This window comes from Meriones unguiculatus, chromosome 11 (genome assembly GCF_030254825.1).
Source record: "Meriones unguiculatus strain TT.TT164.6M chromosome 11, Bangor_MerUng_6.1, whole genome shotgun sequence".
Taxonomy (NCBI): Eukaryota; Metazoa; Chordata; class Mammalia; order Rodentia; family Muridae; genus Meriones; species Meriones unguiculatus.
The window spans coordinates 48,300,965-48,323,248 of NC_083359.1; the positions used below are offsets into that span (position 1 = coordinate 48,300,965).

Here is a 22,284-nt window from a genome sequence, read left to right on the forward strand (position 1 = left end):
GACACACGTGCAGAGGTAAGAGGCTGCCCTCCTCCCAGAGGCTCCCAGAGGCCACCTTCCCAACAGCCCACGCACATAGAGGTGTCCAGCCCGGCGGCCCAGCTCCACAGTGTGTAGGATCTCCTCCTGGCCATTCAGGACAGCCTTGGTCTCCAGGGAGTGATGCTGTCGTTGATTGTCCACCGTAAAGGTCCCCTGCAAGAGGAGGCTCTTTGGGACCAGGAGGTGCCAGGGGTGCCTGGGTGAGGAGAAAGAACAGGCCACCGGCATTAAGGCAGCTGGCAAGAGCAGTGGACAGACGGAGTTTGTCTACACTCGCAGAGAGTGACACCGGAAGGCACGCAGCCGCTCTGTGCTCTAGGAGCTGCTGATCCAAGCCTGGCCAGGGGCCAGGAGATGGTGCAGTGGTTAAAATACAACCAGTATGAAGACCAGAGTTCAGATCCTCAAGACCACAGACATCCCAGGTGAGGGTGAGGGGATGAGGGGTGAGGGGCTTACTTCTCATGCAGCCTGGGAAGGGGCAGGTAGAATCCCCAAAGCAAACAGACGCATCGGGGAGTTCTGGGTCTGATTGAGAAACTCTGCTTCACAGAACAAGGTGAAGATGATTGAGGGGTTCCTGAGAGTGACCCGGGGCCTCCGCGTCCATGTGCACTCACATGCCCCTACCCCTCATGTCAACACACACACTCTCCACACACACACACACTTTCCACACACACACACACACACACACACACACTCCACATACACACACACACACATTCCACATACACACACACACACACACACACTCTCCACACACACACACTCCACATACACACACACACACATTCCACATACACACACACACACACACTCTCTCTCTCTCTCTCTCTCCACACACACACACACACACACACACACTCTCCACATACTCTCTCTCTCTCTCTCTCTCTCTCTCTCTCTCTCTCTCTCTCCACACACATACACACACCAAAAAAGACAAAGAAATAGAAAGCCTAACATGGCGGCACAGTTTAAAGTTCTGGGGACTGAACGTAAACCTCTGTGCATGCTAGCCAGACACCATCAGCTGGGCCGCACCCCCAGCCTCCTCAACAGTGTTCCCTCAGCCATGCTACAGTCCGACCAAGATGCCTGGGAGCTCTCGGGCTCAGCCATGAGTGGCAGACTCCCACTCACACCTCTGCCAACTCGCGGCGCAGCTGGTAGGAGTTTGGGGGCTGGTGTCTTATCACCATGAGATCTTTTTGAGTGGTAGTAGGGCGCCTTTGGGAGCTCCCACTTGGTGCTGGAGGAATGGGAATGTGCTCCCTAGAGGTGATAGCCGCAGGGAAGGGGCACATACCTGAGCAGCAATGTCCCTCGTTTCCGGTACAATGTCTTCCTGTGTTGCAGCTGCTCCAGCTGACCCTCCAGCTGCAGGCCTCCAGGCTGGCCCGGGGCCCCAGCCCCCAGGACTGTCAGCAGTACATAGGTCTTCTGAGGCTGTAATGAGAACAGCACTGAGAGGAACAAAGGACCCTGTGCTGGGGAAAGCCCTGCAACTGACCCTCGCCATGGAGAGACAGGACTGCTTCCCACTGCCTGCACCTTGGGATTGATTGCCAGAATGGCTACTGAGCCTGGCAGCAGCCTCTGACCAGCCCACAAGGTCCTAGGAGCCAACCTTTATCTCCAAGGCACGCTTCCCACCCACCAGCATCTGGACGGGCTGTGCTAAGGAAGCTGAATCCCCACCTCCCTGACCCCATGGGTCTGTACTAAAGGGCCTGGTGTCCAGGAAGAAATCAAGGCCCAAGGAGGCCAAAGGTCACAGGCCAAGCAGGGAGGGAAAACGGGACCCAAGTGAGGGACCCAGGGTCTCCCAACCGCCAGGGCCACCTGGCGCTCACCCTCTCTGTGTGCTTGTAGGCTGCTGTGAAGTTCAGTTCCTGCTGGAGCCCCTTCAGCCAGCAGTGCAGGCCCCTCCTGTCCTGGCTGCTCTCAGCAAGAACCTCACTCTGCACAGGGGCACTCCAGGCTGATTCCAGCTCACTCGTGCTGCGGAAGAGGCCTGGCATGAAGGTTGTCACCATGGAAACCTGCAAGGAAGCCAGGTGCATGAGCAGAGCCTTTGAACCATTTAATCCCTTCTGCTACTTCCCCTTCATTCTCTTTCTGAATGGTGAACTTCTACTCATCCTTCAAAGCTCCTCCAGCTAAGTCCATCCTTGAGATCTCTGGGTGGAAGCAGGCTGGCTAGACCTTCTAGGACCCTTAAGAAAAACCCTTTCTATTGCCCTAACTCCGAACCAAGCAGATACAGCTTCCTCCCACCCACCCATCCACCTCTCCTCTTTGAGTTAGGGTGGACTGTTATCTCTCTGGACCACTATTCTTAGCAGATGCCATCTCTGAATTCCAAGGGGCCCATGCTAGCTCGTAGCTTCCATTCCCTGGGTTACCCTGTGGGCTCCAGAGCTTGAGGCGGGGGGAATCTGGGTATTATTGTGGCTTGTATTGGGGTTGGAGGAGGCCTAGGACCATGGCCTTCCCTCAGTCCCTCATTCAAGCTTCACAGTGTCCTCTACCCTAAGACCCTGGTTCCTGTTACAGATTCTTCCAAGGCCAAATTGGATATGGCCATTGCTGACCCTCCAGCCAAAAGGCAGAACCCTGTGGTGGGGCTTTCTTCCACATGTCCCCTTTACCAGCTCTCCATCTCAGCTTCTCCAGCCAGTTGTTCAGATGGAAACCATAGGTCATTTATCTCCTCCCTAAGACCTACCCACTGCCTTTCCAACAGCGGGCCAAGCCTCCCTGTAACCTGGCCTCATCTAAGCTGTTGGCCCACAGAAGCTGGCTGCTGCCTTCTCCTCACACTCCTGCCCCGGCTGTCCCTGACACCCAGTCACCTCCTCATATCATTTGAGATCGTCAGAAACAACCCACCACTGCAGTGCTACCCAGCGCTGCCCCCAAGGGGATGCCCCTTTGTGATGCCCCTGAGAGCTGAGGTAGGCAGGACTCTCCCTGGTCCTGCATTGCTCCAGAAGAGAAAGGGCTTGGAGCAGGACTCTCTGGAGCTCATCCTGGGAGACAATGCTTGTCCTCACACTTTGCCACGTATGGCAGAGAAAGCGCCTTCACAGAGTCACTGATAACAGAGCCAGCTGTAGCGTCAAAGTTGTCATTTTGGTGGCCTAATGTATGCAAGGTGCTGTTTGGCCACTTCAGAGTCTCACCCCTGGGAGCTGCTAAGCAAGAACACAGGGCTCTGGATTCTCTTTCTAGAGTTGTTTTTAGATTCTCTTGGTGAGCGTGCTGATAACCCTGGCTGAGTGCAGTCAGACTCTGAGTCCAGTGTCTGTGGGGTGGTATCAGCTACAGGCCTCCGGTTTTCCCTTGTGTGTGGATGGCGTCAAGTGAAGGGAACGCGGCTCCTGTGCTGAGTGACAACAAAGGGAGGCAGGGACACAGCGCTTATCTAGGTTACAAGAGGCCTCGTTCTGCCCCCAACCCTGAATACACACACACTCAAGCAGATATGCTTACACACACACACACACAAATACATAAATAGGCACACATAGGCACGCATACGTATATACACATATACATACACACATACATAGCACACACATACAAATATGCACAAATGCTGTCATAGACTTTCTATTTCTGTGATAAAATGCTATAACCAAAAGCAACTTGGGGAGGAAAGTATTTCGTCTTACAACTCTCAGGCCACACCCTGTCACTGAGGGAAGTCAGGGCAAGAACCCGGAGGTAGGAACTGGAGCAGGAGTCGTGGAGGAGTGCCGCTTACTGGTTTGTTCTCCATGGCTTGCTCAGCCCACTTCTATATAGCACTCAGGACCACCTTCCCAGGGTGGTGTCACTCACAGTGGGCTCGGACCTCCCACATCAGTCACTAATTAAGAAGATGCACTACAGGAGATGCACTACCAGCAATCTGATAGAGGCATTTTCTCAATTAAATTTAATCTGTGTCAAGCCGACAAAAAACAGCTGAGACAAACATAACAACCTGGGCACACACACACATGCACGAGCAAAGACGTGCACACACTTGCACATGCAGGCATGTAGATGGGATGGCGGAGGTACAACCTGCGAGGCTTACCCGGAGGTAGGTGGTGGCTTCAGTGCGCACCTGGATCTTGACTTCCCTGTCATGACCCTGCCCCCTGCAGGTCATGCTGACCACCAAGTCCTTGAGGGTCCAGGCCTTGGCCATCGTCAGCTCTGACACAGCTTGGAACAGGGCCCAGTGTGGCCAGTAGAGCCTGTGTGCTGCGGACACTGTGAGCCAGGGGCTGTCCAAGTTCAAGGCCCCTGCAAGAGCACACAGAGAAGCTGCTGTGAGGGCAGGAGAAGAGGCGGGCAGTCTCATCGCAGCCGCAGCTGTGCAAAGCGGGGGCCCCTGGGGTGGGGCACAGGGGAACAGAATAAAAGGAGTGTGAACTTTGACAGGAACCTGGACTGCCGCGCACGCCTGTTGAAGCTCAGCCAGGGGTACCCTAGGGATTAGGGTGCTCCCTGCTACTTCATGAATCAGAGGTTACAACGTGTCGGCCGGGGTGCGAACAGTGCACAGGACAGTGCTGTCTACAAAGTTCCTGTCTGAGAGCTGTAGCTGCGCTAAAACAATAACAAGACAAAACAGCGAGTTTCTGAGGGTGTTGTGACCTGTGGAGGTCAGACGATGGGCCTGGGGTTGAGAAAGCAGTCGTGGCAGCTTTCGTTAAGCTGAGGCTATCCTAGAGACTGGCCCTTAAATCAATACAACTGGTGTACTTTATAAAAAGAAGGAAATGTGGGCGCATATACACAGAGGATGACAAGTGACAATGTAAAAATTGGCATAAAACAGTTGCAAAACAAGGACCAGCCTCCTCCAGAGCCTTGAAGAGCGAGGAAGTGCTGTCAGAGGGAACAGGCCCTGATGACCATTTGATTTTAGATGGCAACCTTCATTTTAGTGACCATTTCTTACAGTAGCCATTGGAAACAAGTGCCCCCGCCTGAAAGCCACTGGAGGGTGTGCTCCATCTGAACAAAGGAGCATGTAGGAAGAGTACAAAGGCACAAAAGCAGGGGCTGTGACTCAGACAAGTCACAGCGCAGAAGGGGCCCAAGGCAATGGCTCTGTGAATACTTTTTTGTTTTGTTTTTTCTTTGAGACAAGGTTTCTCTGTGTAGCTTTGGCTGTCCCGGAACTCTGTAGACCAGGCTGGCCTTGAACTCACAGAGATCCACCTGCCTCTGCCTCCCAAGTGCTGAGATTAAAGGTGTGTGCCACACTGCCAGGTTTTCATGAAGACTCTTCAGGAAACCTTCTGAAGTAATTAAGGCCATAGCACTCTCAAACTCCTGATCATCCCAGGAGGATAGGAATAAAAGGAAGAAAACAGAAAATTTATCAAACATAAAAAGAGGTGACTGTAACTCAAGAAGACACAGAGGGTTATAACCATCACCCTTCCTACATCTCCGCCAGGAAGGCATGCACACTGTCCAATTTACATAAATGCAGAATGGTAGCAAAACATAGCTCTTTCTGGAGGATGAGAGGAAGCAGGTGTTTGAAAAAGGGCCCTTGTGAGAATTAAATTCTCATTTTCTTAAGTATGACATCTATCAAGAATGCCTCCTGAAACATTAGAAATGGCAGCAAGGCTGTATCATTCTTAAAGGTGTATCTGAAGAAACAGCAGAAACAATTCATACTGGTCTCTGTGAGGAGCAAGGCTTGGGGCTGGGAGATAGGCAGAGGGTTCCTTTTGTAAGCTTTACTGTTGAAAATGCACCTCAGAGGCTGGGGATTTAGCTCAGTTGGTGAGTGCTTGCCATCTATAGCCAGGGTTCTGTGCCCAGCACTGCATGAAATTGGGCATGACACCTGTAACCCTTGGGAAGCAGAGGCAGGAGGATCAGAAGTTCAAGGCCATCCTCAGTAACATGAGAAGTTGGAGGCCAGACTGGCTTGAGACTTCTTCTCAAAAAAAAAAAAAAAAAAAGTGGCCTGATGGTGGTGGTGCACACCTTTAATCCCAGAACTTGGGAGGCAGAGGCAGGCAGATCTCTGTGAGTTTGTGAGTCTGAAGCCAGCCTGATCTACAGAGTGAGTTCCAGGACAGCCAGGGCTATACAGAAAAACCCTGACTCGAAAAACAAAAAACAAAGAAACAAAAAAAGCACTTTAAGCACTTTCATGATCACAATGGCGAACCCCCAGGAACACTAACCTGGACTCAGAAACGCCCAATGAATAGTCTAAGTTAAACTTTGTACTACTTGAATAAAAATGAAATCTAATCCTAACAGGTTAATTTAGAAGCAAACGATAGCAAACACATGTTTCAAAAGTGCGAAAAGGTATTTTGCAAGGAGAAGGAACAAGTACAGAGATCCTGAGGTTTGCTTTGGGAACAGAAAAGAGGTCTGAGGGCTGCAGATCAACAGGCTTTGGGGAGATGGGGAGAGGTGATGCAGGAGAAGATGGTAGGGGCTTAGGACGTAGAGAGTGATTGACAAGGGAACACATTGGGGTGGCCCTGTGAAAGGCTTGCCTTGAGTGAGCCCAGCACGTAAATGAAAGGGCGTTCCAGGTGGCATGCGCAGTCTAGGTAAACAGCTGGAAGTGAAAACAAAAAAGGAGCCCTTGGCTAAGGAGCCTCAGAGCTGGTACTCACCTTCCCATCTCCACACGGTGGCCCCAGATGTGTCCTTCCAGTGCAAGCCTGCCATGAAGGGCAGCCGCCCGTTGACTAGCACCTTCACAGATGTGCTGCTTTTGACGTGGGGCTGCCAGAGGCTGGAGTGGTGCAGCTGTGCGAGGCCGTCCACCCGCCTCTCGGGGACCTGCAGCGCAAGCTGGGGCATGCAGCCCGGCACCCCATCAGTCACCACTCCATGCCCAGAATGCCCAGCTCTCAACTCCAGCCAGGGTTTACAGGCTCGATCTGCCCTGGGCCAACACCCACTGCCCTTCACCTCCAAGGAGGCAGGTGAGGAAGTTTAGGGCGAGCCTGAGCTGCGCATGGTGTGGTGGTACATGCTATCCTCGGCAGGGCCTGCTCACAGAGGACACGGATGGGGGCTGGCTCAGGGGCATCACCAAGCCTGGTGTCTGCACACATCCCCACAGCCCAGAGAGACACTGGAGAAGGTCCTGCACCCCCACATCCATCAAGGCCCGTTGGCAAGGTCACCGCTCTGCTCTGGTGGCAGGCTCACCTCCAGGAAGTAGTTGCGGAGCGATGGCCCCGAGTCATTCCTGAAGGTCTGGCTGATGCGCAGGAATCTCTTGTTGCCAACCTCAGCCCACTGCTCCCCGTAGCTGGCCTCCAGCTGCCAGCGTAGGTGGTCCGGGCCCTGTTTGTACTGCAGCTGGACCTGGGACACACCAACAGTGAGATCTCTGAGGAGGCCCACCACACAGCCTTGAGCCCTCCTGCCCCTCCTCATGATATCAGCTTGCTTTTCTGCAAACACTGGAAGCAGTTTGTTTCTTGCTGGAGATATGCCCCAGGGCCTTACACATGCTGGGCAGGTGCTTTCATACAATTGATTTAGTGTGTGTGTGTGTGTGTGTGTGCACGTCTGCACATCTTGGAGCTCATTACGTAGACCAGGCTGGCCTGGAACTCAGAGGTACACATGCCTCTTCCCAGTGAGTTCTGGGATTAAAGATGTGAAATTCCACACCCAGCTTCATCTTCTTTTGACACAGGGTCTCCCACTGACTCTGGAACTTACCAAGTTGGGCAGGCTGGCTGGTCAGTAAGCCCCACCTTTGTCTCACTAGAGCTGAGGTTATGAAGAAAGCCCAGGATATTTTGCCTTTTTTTTTTTTTAATACACAGAAGTGTTGCTTTTAAATTTTATTATTTTAAAAATTAATTAATATTTATGTGTATAAATGTCTTGCCTGTATGTGTGTCTGTCCCTCATTTATGTGCCCAGTGCCCATGGAAGACAGAACAGGGTGTAACTGGAGTTAGAGATAGTTGTGAGCTACCATGTGGGTGCTGGGAACCAACCCTGGGTCCTCTTCAAAAACAATGAGTTGTCTGGGCATGATGGTGCACACCTTTAATCCCAGCACTCTGGAGGTAGCCGCAGAAGGATATCTGTGCGACTGAGGCCAGAATGTTCTACATAGTGAATTCTAGAACATCCAGGAGTACATAGAGTGATCCTGTCTAGAAAGGAAAGAAGGAAGGAAGGAAGGAAGGAAGGAAGGAAGGAAGGAAGGAAGGAAGGAAGGAAGGAAAAGCAGCGAGTCAGCCTATGTGCTGCGCCGTCCCCCCAGCCCTAACACCTGCCTGGTGTTAAGAACATCTTCTCATCGTAAGGATCAGAATTTAGATCCCAGCATCCTCATCAGATAGCTCGGCAAAACCTGTAACTCCAGCTCCAAGGGACCCGGTTCTCTCTTCTGGGGTCCTTGAGCATCTGCATACACACATGCATATGCACTCACACAGACATGTGCACACTCAAGTAAACACACACACACAGACACACACAAACAACTTTAACAAAAAAGAGAGTAACAGGAAGAGTGTTTGCTACTCTTCCAGAAGGAGCTAGTTTATCTCTCAGCACCTAAGTCTGGGGGCTCTCAACCAACTGCAGGGGATCTGAACTCCCCTTCTGGCCTCTGCAGGTACTGCACTCGCATGCACAAACACAGACACAGACACAGGGGCTGGAGAGAAGGCTCAGCGGTTAAGAGTACTGGCTTCCACAGCACCCAGGTTCGATTTCCAGGCAATACAATGCCCTCTTTATGCATGTGGTACACAGACATACATGCAGGCAAACACCCATGCACTAAAAATAAATCTTTTTTTTTTTTTAAGAAAGCAAACTAATAAAGGAATTCTGACAATGTGGCTCAGTGGACAGGCACTTGCTTAGCACTCATGAGGCCTTGGGTTCAACCCCTGGACTATATACAAATCAGTAACCCACCACCAAGACAGCAACAGAACATCACTGCTCTGCTTTTGTTTGCCCTGCTAGTTACTTTGATAACATTCCTGCCCCCTCTCTTCTCTCTCCTGCCCCGGACCTTTGTACTTACCATTCCTCTGCCCAGGACACATTCTATGGGAATAAAATTATCTTTTCATTTTAATTTTCAGTGGAAACATTACTTGACCAGAGGGGAGCCTTCCTCACCAGCCCCACCCCAAAACAAGCTTACCAATGCTCAGCTCTCCCATCCCAGCCAGGCACAAGCTTTCCATTATTGAGCTTTCTCAGGTAGCCTGCCTATCAGGACCAACACAAATTTCCCTACAGTTCTCTGCTGGGTATACAGTGGGTATTTAGTAAAAGCGACCCAGTGAAGCGACCGCAGCTGTATGTCCATGTGCTGGCCCACTCCTCCAATAATAGGCCGGGCTTTGAAAGCCTCAGTCCCCGCCTAGGCACCAACCTTGTGACTGATGGTTGGGAGCTGTGTGCAGTAGAACTCATGGACCAGCTCCAGCTCCCGGGTATCCTTGGGGCCCTTCTCCATCCTCAGCCTCTGGTAGGTGCTGCACTCGTGGGCCACATGCCTTGCCTGACCTGTGGGTCAGAGCCCCTGCCTCCTTGTGCCAGGCAGCCTCTGCCAAGCTCCAAGGAGAGGTGAATTCCAGCCTGGCTCAGGGCTTCAGGCACCCTAAGCAAGCACACTACCAGCCCGCCTCCGCCTCCATTTTACTTTTGGAGACAGGCTGTTGCACAATAAGTTGGCCTCTGACTGGCTATGCCGCCAAGGATCCTCCTCCTGAGTGCTGGGATTAAAGCCTAGGACACCATCACTTATAATGACGATGGAACCTAGGTCCACGCAGCTGGGAAAGCGCTACAACTGAGTCGAATCCCTAGCTCCTTAATGCGGCTTTCCAAGGGACAGGCAGCAGCCTCTAACACACACGGTGTTGTTGGCACTTAACAGCCGTATCTCGTCAAGGGCAGAGCCGCATGAAGGAGGCATCTTAGCCCCCAGGCAGGGTGCACCCCCCTCGCGGCAGGACCATACCCAGGAGGCTGTACTTGATCCTCAGGCTGCTGCTTCCCACAGGGTCGCGCTGCTCCAGCAGGCCCTGGATGTGGAGCTCTACCACACCCGGAGCCTGCAGCTCGACGCCCAGGGTAGTCGCCTGCAGCCCAGCCTCTGCCTTCTTCTCCAGCAACACTGTGGGGACAGTAGGCAACAGGTGTGGGTGGCCGTTCCCCCCCACAGTCCCCACCTCGGGGCCTCAAAGAACCATTGTACCTCAGGAACAATGACATCAGGGCACAGATGGAGTGACCTCCACCATCTGGGGCAAACTTGCATGAAACAAAACTGAGGGGACAGGAGAGGCGAGTGACTGGCCATATCTAACTTTCTAGAACTTTCAGCTCTGTAAATCTGGCATGCAGCCAAGGTACACAGAGCTAAGCCAGACTACAGAACCCCAAAATACCTACACTAGGCAACACGCAGGCACTGCTCCAAGTTCCTCCAGCTCAGGCTCAGGGGATCTTCCAGAACACCGCAAGGAGCATAGCCAAGGGCTAAGCTGACTCTAGCACAAGGCCAACAGGGCTCACAGTGGACCTAGCTGAGCTACGGTCAGATACTGGGACTGGGGATTTAGCTCAGTTGGCAGGTTGCCTGCCTATGCATGCCCTGGGCATGATCCCCCTACACTGCAGAAAACTAGGTGCAGTGCTTTGAATCTGTACCCTGGCACTTGGTAAGTAGAGACAGGAGGGTCATAAGTTCAAGGTTATCCTCAGCTATCCAGTGAATCTGCAGCTAGCCTGGGCTACAAAAGACCATCACAAAACAAAAATCACCATGGTGTGTGTTCTAAGTCCAGGAGCAAAATGTCACAGTGAGTTAGAATCAAAACATTCCCAAAGCTGTTGCCTTAGAAAGTTGCCACTTTAGGGTACCTGAGGTGGGGTGAGGGGGAAGGAGTTAAGTGGGCGAGTGGGTAGGAGCAGACAGGAGCTGGTACCCCTTAGATGGGCATCAGTGTGAAGGAGGCTTAGCTGGTGGGGGTCATACAGGGACCCTGGGCTGACAACAGAGCAAGGGTGTCCCTCCCACCTGTTACATGAGCCTGGTCATTCCGCATGCGGCTCAGAGATGCAGAGAAGTCCAGCCTGCTGCCTGCCTGCCAAGTGATGTTCCCATCAAGGACTATAGGTCTGCCTGCTGTCACCAGCTTTGCCTCCAGCTGGGCCTCAAACCGCTGGGTCTTGATGCCTGATGCTGGCTGCAGGTCACTTCGGCCCTGAAAAAGTCCCAGCATTGTCCTGGTCAGTGAATCAGTGGTGATGAGGGTGTGGGTCATGCGAGTGATGAAGGTGTGGGTCAATGGTAGCAAGCAGGCCTAAACTGTAACCCTAGCACCTCAGAGCAAAACAATACAAAAACTCCACAGTAGATGGCTTTATATTTTGGTAGTATTATGACTTAAACCAAGTCTCCCCAAAAGATGAGGAAGTCCTGATACCCAGAGCCTGTGAGGGGTACCTTGTCTGGAAACAGGGTCTTTGTATCTGGTGGCATTACAAGGGATTATTAGCCTGAATCCAGTAAGATAGGTGTCTCTAAAAAGAGGCAATTTGAAATGACTTGTGGAAGAATGACAATTTGACCATATGTGGAGAAACCCATCTCTGGCCTGAGAAATTCTGCAAGCAGTTAGAACCCAAGACAGGTCCGGGAACACAGGTTCCCTAAAAGCCTCACCAGCCCAACCCGACTCGAACCTTCAGAATCTATGGCAGATACACTGTGTTAAGCCACTCAGTTCCAGGAACTTCAGCCTGTGCTTAAGGAATCCTGGGAGAGGCCTGCTTTACTTGTTTTAATATCTTTCTCTACCTTGAACTTGTAAAAACTTCGATTGCTGTTATTTTATTGTTCATTATTTGTTTGTATCTATTTTGTGTCTGTGCACATGCATGCAGGTTCCCATAGAAGCCAAAAGAGGGTGTCAGGTACCCTGAGACTGGAGTCACTGGCTGTGGGTGCTGATTCCCCGCAAGAACACCAAGCATGCTGAACTGCTAGGCCATCTCCTGCCCTCAAAACTTTCTACTATTGACTCCATACACTTTCAACATCAGCGCTGGGCCGGGAGAGCTTTGTTGGACCAGGACACCACACGAGCTGGGGCAGGGAGACCTGGGGTGGGGCAGGGCTAACGCAGCTGTGCCAAGAAGACAGAACAAACCTTGATGTAATAGACGTCCCTGCCATCCAGAACCAGCTCCAGGTGGCCCGTGCGTGCACTCTTGAGAATCTCGATCTTCCCTGGGGAGAAGGCCAAGTTCAGAGGTTGGGGCTCCACCTTTCTGCCCATTTTCTACCCCCTGAGCCATCAAATGGACCAGATCTTGCTCTGGAACCCAGGAGTGAATGTGTGGCAGGGACACAGCCCACATCCACAGCTGTGGGCTGGCCAGGGAGAGCTCTGTCCTCACCATCCAGCTGAATTTTCTTTTTAGGGTGAAGCAGCTTGAGCCGGCACTTCCTCTGGGGCAGGCTGTAACTGATGTCCACCTCAACATCCCTGGCCACATCTGACTGGGGTGTACCCATGAAGAAGTGGGCGGTGGCTTCTTCTGGGAGCCAGCTGTCCTTCTGCAAACACAGCAGGGTTCCTGAGAGGAGAAGACCATGCTCCTCCTCTGAAATAGGGCCCCCTACCCTTGCCAGGAGCAAGCTTGAGGTCCCTGGGCTGTGAACCGGGAGAGGCAGGTTTTCAGAACAGTTGGGCACAGGATTTTCATCTTTCCCTCAGTGTTGGAAGCCTCAGTGTTGGATTCTGTTACATGCTAGGCAAATGTTCCCTCCGAGCTACACCCAAGCCTCTCCAGGTCTTGGCTGACAGGGCAAATGGCCAGGGTAGCGCTTCTGCAGTAGGTAACTGTAGCACCCTATCTTGCCCCAGACTAGCCCTGTGATAGTCCATCCTCTTTCTTGCACTTTGCTCTGTACAGAGGACATCTGCAACCCTCATGACACAGCCCTGAGCTTTGGAATCAAAACTCTACCTTCTTTTACTTGCTGCTTACCAACCCAGCTCCAGAATTTGTGTGAGTGAGGGTTGGTGAAGCCAGGACCAGCGCCTATCTTTCCTAGTCTTTTCACTTCTCTGCTGGGCCCTGGGGCCTTTGCTTAACAAACTTCCTTTACCCTAAGCCTCTGTATGCAGATCTCTGAGGAAAGCATTTTTGAGCTCAAGCTGCTTCCAGAATCCCGAGCCAAAGCTGAGGGACAGCTTAGTATGACACCACAGGCCTTGCACACATACGCAAGGCCCCAGCTCTAACTGCTATCCTGCAAAAAAGTCAAATCAAATACCGCATCCCTGTTCACCCATCTGCCACTTAATGAAAGGTCAGCCTGAAGCTGGGGAGCCCTGGGCACAGAAAGCTCCTACCCCTGGGAGCAGACAGCCCCACCAGATGCAGAACTAGGTGAGAGAGCAGCCATCAGTCCTTATCATGTGGGTACATGAGTGGTCTTAGAAGGGTTATGTTGTCTATTTAACGCGGGAAAAACATTCGAGGGAAAACAGAATATGGGGTTACCTGAGCATTGGAAGAAAGAGTGTCACAGGCACAGGAAAGAGCCAGTGCAAAGGTCTGGGCACAGGAGTGTGCTTGACACACTGAGTCAGAGTTAAGTCATGGCCCTAGGCAGAGAGGCAGCATGTACAAAGGTCCTGCCGCAGCGGGGAGCCAGCTCAAAGCCTCAGAGGTAAGCCTGTGTCTTTGTGGTCAAGTCCTTGGTGCAGATGCACCTGGGGAGATCCCCAAGCCAGCTGGGAAGGAAGGGGCATTGCACACTGCCCACCTGGAAGTGCAGGGCGTAGGCAGCTTCTAGCAGGTACAGCTGAAGTCCTGGATCCTGCTTCTGCAGAGTCAAATTCATGAGCACAGGCACTGAGAGCAGCGAGGGCTGACCAGGCCCTGGCCAGGCCACTGCAGTACACAGCTGCCAACCCCAGGTTTGGGACACTGCAAAGAAAGTTTAGTGACAGCTGTGGTTAGCAGAGAGCTCAGAGTGCAGCCCCAGCTATTCCTGAGAGCCAGTGCTGCGTAGACATTAATCCTGAGAGACAGGACTGCACAGACCAGGGCTCCTCAGCCCCAGCACACTATTGACACACAAGGCCCAGTAATCCTTTGAATGCATCACAGACATTATGTAATGTTCGATGCCTTTCCTGGCTTTTGCCAATCAGATGCCAGGAACTACCACCAACATCAGCTATAGCAACCTGCAATTTCACTAGCCATTCTTTAATGGCCTCCTGCCCTCTACCCAGGGGTGATGTAGAAAGCAAAAAAAAAAAAAAAAAAACAATCATACTGAGAACCACTAGCACAGACTTTATTTTCTAATGATCTCTCTCTCCCTCTCTCTCTCTCTCTCTCTCTGTGTGTGTGTGTGTGTGTGTGTGTGTGTGTCATGTGAGTGCAGGTATTCAAAGAGTCCTGAAGAGGGCATCTGATCCCCTGGAGCTTGAGTTATAGGTGGTTGTGAGCTTCCACATTGGGTGCTGGGAGCCAAACTCTAGTCCTCTGAAACAGTAACAAGTGCCCTAAACACAGGGCCATCTCTCTAGCACCTGGATGATTCTTTTTGTTTGAGGCAGAGTTTCTCCATGTAGCCCTGGCTCTCCTGGAACTCACTCTGTAGAGCCAGCTGGCTTCAAACTCACAGAAATCAGCCTGCCTCTGACTCCCAAGTGCTGGAATTAAAGGTGTGTGCCACCACACCCAGTCCCAGAATTATTTTTTCTTATAAAATTGTTTTATTTTAAGCTATATAAACATCTTTCTCAGGAATGTGCCAAAATGACTCACTTAGGGTGTTTATAGTTTGGAATAAACATAATTTAAAAAAAAAACAGTTTTATTTCTATTGTACTGAGCTGTAATGTAAAAATGATTTAGAGGCTGTCTTTTTCAGAAAGCAAGTATCTTGACAGTAATATGTTGAAAGGGACTCTCAACCTGAGGCCTACATGACGGGATGAATGTTCCAACTGGAATGCCTCAGAGGCCCAGAATGCCTAGTGTCCACCACACACAGACACCAGGATTTGTTCATAGTTTCCATTTTTCCCCAGAATGGCTTGGCAAAAAGAAAAAAAAAAAAAAAAAGATTCCATACATTTTCAGGCAAAGTGCTTTGATGCTATTTGTGTCAATTTCAGAATGGGAGACCATCAGAAGGTCAGCGGTGAGTCCCAGCTACCTTCACGCTTGATGAAGTTCCTCAGGGAAGGAAGCTAGGGCGCTAGTGGGATAGGTCACGATGGCTGAGGCACTTCTCCACATCACCCTTTCATAGGTCCAGACTCTGTTCATGTTATGCTTTCTACAATCAGCACACTTCTAGAATACTCTGCAAAGATGGACATAGCTCCTACAGTCAGGATTGTTCTAATTAATGCACATCAGTCCCTTTTCTCCAACTTCAGGCAAAGTGCTTGTATCTATATCAGTGAAATCTTGATTCTCACTCAAATCCTCACAGCGTCACCCTTGGCAAGAGAAAGTGATTCCCTTCTGCAAGTCTGGATGTATGGGATGTGGTGTCTTTGGCCAGATCTCTAGTCAGACCTTCTTGGTAAACTCATAAATTTCTCTGATTTTGCTGTTCTGAGAGTTTTCACCTGTTCCAAGTTCTTCATCGCCCACACAGTTCATTTCCATCAAGCTAGGCTGGAGTTTTAGCAGACTAAAGCCTCTTCCAGGTGACCTGTGAGCGCCCCCTTCTCCCCCCCACCGGGTTTCCCAGTGTGAGCTGTCCTGACCTGCAGGTGCTGAACTTTGGTTCTTTTAGCAAGAATGTCAGTGATTAATCCATGCCTTTAACTGTTATAGCTTTGTGCAAGTCAGCAACATCCAAGGATGGATTAAAGGAAGTTTAGGGCTCACTGCTGACATGGGACCACCTTTGGATGATTTCTTGGTTTCAGTGAGTCTTAGTTACTCTTCTGTTGCTGTGAAGAGGCACCATAACCAAAGCAACTTATAAAAGGAAGTATTTACTTTGGAGCTCATGTTTCCAGAGTGTTAAGAGTCCACGATCATCATGGCAGGGAGCATGGTAGCAACCAGGCAGGCATGGTGCTAGAGCAGTAGCTTATGGCTTACACCTGACCCACAAACTGAGGGCAGAGAGAGCTAACCAGGAATGGCAGGGGCTTTGAGACCTCAAAGCCAGCCCCTGGTGACATACCTCCAACAAGGCCACACCTCATAATCCTTCCCAAATAGTTCCACCAGCTGGGAACTACACATCCAAATGTATGGGTCTAAGGGGGCTAATTTGCATTAATCCACCACAGAATATATTCCTGTTCTTGGTGGCCAGTAAATCAGGTGTGGCAGAGGATTTCTGTTGTCATTGCCATATTTTAAAAAGTATCTTTTTATTTCCCCTTCTTCTAAGGTACTAAAGAGAGGCTTTACTCTGCAGATTTCAATTTCCTTCACAGTGGGAAAGACGGGTCAGCAATTTGCTGCCAGGATGTCTCAGTTAAGGTTTCCAGTGCTGTGAAGAGGCACTGTGAGTATGGCAGCTGTTAGAAAAGAAAACATTTAATTACAGTTTCAGAGGGTTAGTTTCATCATGGTGGGAACATGGCAGCGTGCAGGCAGGCATGGTACTGGAGGAGCCAAGAGTTCTGTCTTGATCTGCCAGCAGCAGAAGAAGACTGTGTGCCACTCTGGGGATAGCTTGAGCATGGGAGACCTCCAAGCCAGTCCCCACAGCGACCTCCTCCAACAAGGCCACACCTCCTAATAGTGCCACTCCCTATGGGCCAAGCATTCAGACACATGATTCTATGGGGGTCATACCTATTCCAACCACCACACAGGCTCTCTCTATCATGTGCCAACGCATGCTCCTGGGAATTGCCTGGTCTAGCCTGCTTGACTGATGGTCCTGGTAGCATTTGCACCTGGCTGAGGGAAAGATTAACATACTGGCCAAGAAAGGATGGACATCGATGAGCAGCAGTGGTGCACGTCTTTAATCTGAGCTTTCCAGAGGAAGAGGCAGGTCTGAGGCCTACAGAGTAAACTCCAGGGCAGCCGGGGCTACACGGAAAAACCCTGTCTTAAAAAACCAAACAGAAGGAGGAAAAGGAGGAGGAGGAGGAGGAGGAAAAGAAAAAGAAAAAAGAAGGATGGCCCTTCTCCTGGATTGGTGGATGCTGAGGGACTCGTGTAGCTTTGCATGTCGTGTTTTGTGAAGTGACTGGGCATGGTGGCAGACATCTTTAATCCCACCACTCAGGAGGCAGAGACAGGCAGATTTCTGTGAGTTTGAGGCCAGCCTGGCATATAAAGCAAGTTCCAGAACAGCAAGGACTACACAGAGAAACCGTGCCTTGAAAGACCAAAAAGAGGAAGGAAGAATGCAGTTGCTTCTCCCAAGCACCTTCACAGGAAGGAGGCCAAGTTCCATCTGATCCTGGTATCTGAAGGACTGATTGGCTTGACACTGTAGACCAAGAGCGTCCTCTCTTGGATGAGCTTCTGCACTAGTGCCCTAAGTTTGTCAGTAAAGTCACTTTAAATAATTAGCTTTTAAGAAAGGGAGAAGGAGATGGAAAGGAGGGAGTAGAGAAAAGGGGGAGCTGACAAGATAGCTCAGTGGATAAAGGTGCTTGCTGCCCAATCTGACAACCTGAGTTCTATCCCCAGAACCCACAAGGAAGGAGATATCTCCCAAGTTGTACCCAACCTCTACACACACACACTAAATAAATAAATAAATAAATAAATAAATAAATGAAATTTTAAAAAAGTAACAGTTTTTTAAAGAAAGGGAAAAGAAGTATCTAAGGAAAAAAGCTAAAAGACAAAAAGAAAAGGAAAAAAAATGTCTAGGAACACACTCTGCCTCTAGTAACTAAACACACTCCTTCTCCACATCACTGAAAAACAAAAGCAGAATCAGGAGTTCGAGGTCCTCCAGCGTCATGCAGTCCACTCTATGAGGGCTGTGTCTGGGAGTGGCTTTCCAGACTAGGTTAACGAAGGAGGGGAGGCCAGCACCCTATGGGCGGTACCATCCCATGGGCTGAGGTCCTGCGGTGCACAAGCAGGAGAGGAGAGCCAGGTGGCAGCCTTCCACCTCCCTGTGTCCCAGGTGCTTCCTGCTCCTCTACCCATGCCTTCCCACCATGATGACGTGATCCCCTGAAGATGTGAGCCGCAGGAAACCCTTTTTCCCTTGATCTGTTGTTGGAGGCAGGAGGATCAGGAGCTCTGCTGCTAGCAAGTTTGAGGCCAGCCTGGGCTACATAAGACCTCATCTCAAATAAACAAACAAGAATAGTTCATCAGACACCTTTGTGCATAGCATTTAAACATGACTTTGGGATTTTTCCAGGGTGGAGTACGAGCAGCCAGTTTGGAAGGAGACTAATTAAACATCAGTGGCACAGACACTTTTAGAGAGTGCTTTAAGGTCATCCCCTCCACACCCAGGACACCCATCTTAGGCTGGGAACCAGAGGCGCAGCTGCCTACCTTCGTCACTGGTACAGGACAGGGACTCAGAGGAGCTGTGAGCCTCACTTAAGTTCTTCATACTGTTCCCAGTGACAAGATACAGCCTGGAGCTAGTGGAAGAGGATGAGTCTGACAAAATGTCTTTGGGCACCTCAGGCCCTCCCTCACACAGGCCACTCCCTAGCAACCTGCCCCACCCAGCCCCTCCTCCCACCCCTGTGCTCAGGCCCCAGCCCCCCATTTCTTCCCATGAGCAGCTCTCCCAACAGACCCATGCCCCCAAACCACCCCCTCCACCTCCCATCCTACCCTCCACATCCGAAGGCTTTTCCACTCCCAAGTCCCCATGTGGTGAAGGCCCCCACCTGAAGCTGAGTAGCTCCACCGAGTCCTCTGTGGCATTCAAATGCACTTTGAGGTCCTGACCCTTCCTAGCTTGGATCCCGCCATCTAGGCCCACTGTGCCACGGACATGGGTCAACCACCTCAGCCCAGCCTGCCCCAGGGTCCCTGTGGTGCCCATCTGAGCTGAGACCTGCAGAAGGGCACTGAAAGAGAAAGAATAAAGCCTGCTCTCTACACTCATCAGCCCACAGACCGACCAGCCCTCACTGTCACCTGCCCACTTTACAGATGGAGACAGTGAGCCTCTAAAGGGCAAACCCACCACCCACTGCCATGGCTGGGGGCAGGACACAGCAGGATACTTGAGCCCCACTTCAGTGATGTGATGTGATGTCTGTGTTCTCAGTCACATCTAGAACCCACAGACAGCTCAGCTGGGTGGTGGAGCAGATGACCCAGGCTTTAGACCATGACTTGCATACATTCTGCTCTGCCCCTTCCAGGCCACACAGCTTGATCCTGTGGTGACTTCATTGGAATCTGTTTCCTCACCAACAGCAGGACTAGAGAAGGCCTTCCCTCCCTTGCTCAGTTGTCCCTGTGGGTTGATGAGCTTGGGTTTGGCTCCTCTCACCTCCCTTAGGAGGCAGGATGTGGTGATCCTGACAGGGAGCCTGTGGCCTGACTCTCCTGTGTAACCCTGAACATACAGCCTCATCCCTTGGAGCCTATCTTCTTGCCTGTAAAGGGACCTCATAACCCAAGATGGCCTCACAGCTGTTTGATTTTGCAAAGAGCAGGCTGTCGGGCAGGCTGCAGAACGGGTGCCTCCCCACAGCAGCTGTATGATGTCCAATACCCCACATCCTCAGCCCCCTACTCATCCCAACTCAGAGAGGTCTGTTACCTGGGCTTGATGGAACCCCTCAGGAAGAAATCTGAGAGTTGCTGGAAGTCAGCCACTCCTTGGACATGGATGCTGACAGTAGCCAGGGCATGTAGACTGAGCCTGGCTGGAATGCCAGACACTGTGGGAAAGAAGAGCTCCCCCAAAGCCAAGCTCAGCCTCCGGGTCACCTGCACCTCTTGTCCCTGTGGCCAGAGAACCATAGTGACAACCTACAGCTATGGCTAGGGATCTTAGCCTGGAGCACAGGGTGCCTACTCATCCTCCGAATATGTCATCCTAGAGATACAGGTGGGGAAAATGAGGCCATGGACATGAATGGTTGGTCCTAGGCCACATACCTAGCAGTATAGCCATCCTGGGAATACAATGGTCTGCTTATTGACCAAAGGCCAGCGAGGCAGGTGGGGACAGTAGGTGTCTCTGTCAACCAAGGTCACATCATTCAGTGTGTCCTGGGCATGGGCCTCGGAAGGAAGTATGCTGGTTTTATTTAACATCTGTTTCAAGGCTGGGGTATGGCTCAGTGCAGAGTGATTGCCTAGCATGTGTGAGGCCCTGCACCCCACCCCCCAGCACTGAAAAGATAAAAAGAGATAAAATCCCATGTCAGAAGCAAGACCCAGAACAGGCCCAAAGTGGGAATGGTGTGGGGGGAGGGGGGTTTTGAACTCAGGTACCGCCCCAAATCCCACATCCCAGGGTCAAGGGGGCAGAGGTAGGGATGGAGGAGAGCAGCAGCAGTAGGGTGGGACGGGGTCAGAGGGCTGTAAGCAAAGACAGAGGGAAGGGGATGGGGACAGAGACATGAAGCAGAACACAGGGTTGGGGACACACGATGGAGACAGGGCAAAGTGGCAGGGGACAGAGGGCAGGAAGCAGGGGTAGGAGTCATAGGAGAGGGGTCAGAGGCAGAAGTGGGACAGGGACAGTGGGGAGAGGACAGAGAGTACCTTGAGAAGCTTGATGGCAAGTTCAGCCAGATGCAGAGACCAGCGTCTCCTGTGGCCACCCAGAGGCCCACAGTCCACAAAGCTCAGCTCATGCCCGAACACTTTGATACTCAGCTGGCAGCCTGGTACCCGTCTAGCCTCAGACCTCTGGGCCATCTGAGAAAGAAACACGAACGAAGACAGAAACGGTGAGCCAGGCAAAGCTGGGTTAGGAGAAAGGGGAGGCTGCTACAAAGGTCAAGGGCATATGGGACCCCAGCCTACACTCTAGCACACATGTTCTTTGACATGCATGCAGCGCCTACAGCCCAGTGCAGATACAACTTCCTAGAACAGGCATAAACAAGAAGCCACCTCGGAGGAGCGGCCATCAGCCCCCTGAACTGCAGCTGCTTTCCCCTGGTTCTGCTTCAGCATCCCCTTCTAGGATCCCGTCCACCTGGCCTTGGCCTCTGTGGACTCCAGGCCATGATGGATTCCTGATCCCTCATCATTTTTTATGGTGTGTACTTTTGGTTTTACAAATAGACTTTATTTTAGCATTTAAAAGTTTTATAGAAAATCCAAATCAGAGGCTTCTTTAAAGACAGAAATAGTAGTTTATCCACCCTTTCCTCAGTAATGGGCAAGAGTGACCTAAGCCAAGAAGGAGCTTCCAGTTGAGGGATACCCTCCCTTTGTCTTGTTAATGTGGAGGTCAAGTATCTGTTGTTACTGTTTGTTTTTGAGATGTGCATATAAAACATTAGAAGATAACAGATGGAGGAGAGTGCATTCTAAGACAAAAATGTTTATTTTGTTTTTGTGAAACAGAGTACCATGTAGCCAGCCCAGACAGGCTCCAACCCACCACAGTGCCAAAGCTTGCCTGGAAATCCCTCCACCTTCTAAGTCCTAGGGTTACAAGCACGAGCCACCATGCCCAGCTAGAACAAAGTGTTTATTCCTAGCCCACCTGGGCTCTGGGCTAACATCTGGTCTATGTATAAACATGTCAGGACACACCCAAGCCACCCACATTGCTGGCTCTCAGATGTACACAGAAATGGCATTTTATAAGAGCAAATGCTATAGGCAGAGTGAGTGCTCCTCATGGTGCCCGCCCTCCAGAATGCACACGAAAACCTGTGCTCACAGTCTCTGCTAAAACTACAACTAGCAACAGACATGATCACTCAGCTGAAGACAGGCTTCCAACTACAAAGCACACAGCCTCGGACACTATGCACACATACCACAAAAGCACATGTGAGAGCACTCACAACACAACTTTTCATTTCAGTTCTCTGACACAGCGTTTCATGTAGCCCAGGCTGACCTCAAACTTGCTAGACTGAGAATGACTGACTCTGCATTTGGGTTCCTCCTGCCTCCATCTATTGATACTAGGATTACTGGTGTGTACCACCACACCTGGTTTTATGTGGTGCACTGGAGAGGTAGGGGCAGGAGGGCTACATAGTGAGACTTTATCTCAAATAAAATAAAACAAAAATTAAAGATACCACAGGG

At 51.1% G+C, this 22,284-nt stretch overlaps 1 protein-coding gene across 1 annotated transcript in view; it reads right to left on the reverse strand.

The window, feature by feature from the left end:
• LOC110559009 (uncharacterized) overlaps positions 1-22,284 on the reverse strand; it is a 103,218-nt gene that overhangs the window by 44,697 nt on the left and 36,237 nt on the right. Inside the window, exons 17-32 of the mRNA XM_060365081.1 lie at positions 20,773-20,928; positions 19,820-20,004; positions 18,933-19,115; positions 18,586-18,677; positions 13,880-14,043; positions 12,502-12,661; positions 12,252-12,331; positions 11,117-11,303; positions 10,055-10,210; positions 9,464-9,597; positions 7,252-7,410; positions 6,708-6,888; positions 4,136-4,347; positions 1,902-2,090; positions 1,355-1,494; positions 76-238 (exon numbers count right to left, since the gene is read on the reverse strand). Coding sequence (XP_060221064.1) covers positions 76-238; positions 1,355-1,494; positions 1,902-2,090; positions 4,136-4,347; positions 6,708-6,888; positions 7,252-7,410; positions 9,464-9,597; positions 10,055-10,210; positions 11,117-11,303; positions 12,252-12,331; positions 12,502-12,661; positions 13,880-14,043; positions 18,586-18,677; positions 18,933-19,115; positions 19,820-20,004; positions 20,773-20,928 — 2,541 coding nt within the window. The remainder of the gene's footprint in view (positions 1-75; positions 239-1,354; positions 1,495-1,901; positions 2,091-4,135; positions 4,348-6,707; positions 6,889-7,251; positions 7,411-9,463; positions 9,598-10,054; positions 10,211-11,116; positions 11,304-12,251; positions 12,332-12,501; positions 12,662-13,879; positions 14,044-18,585; positions 18,678-18,932; positions 19,116-19,819; positions 20,005-20,772; positions 20,929-22,284) is intronic.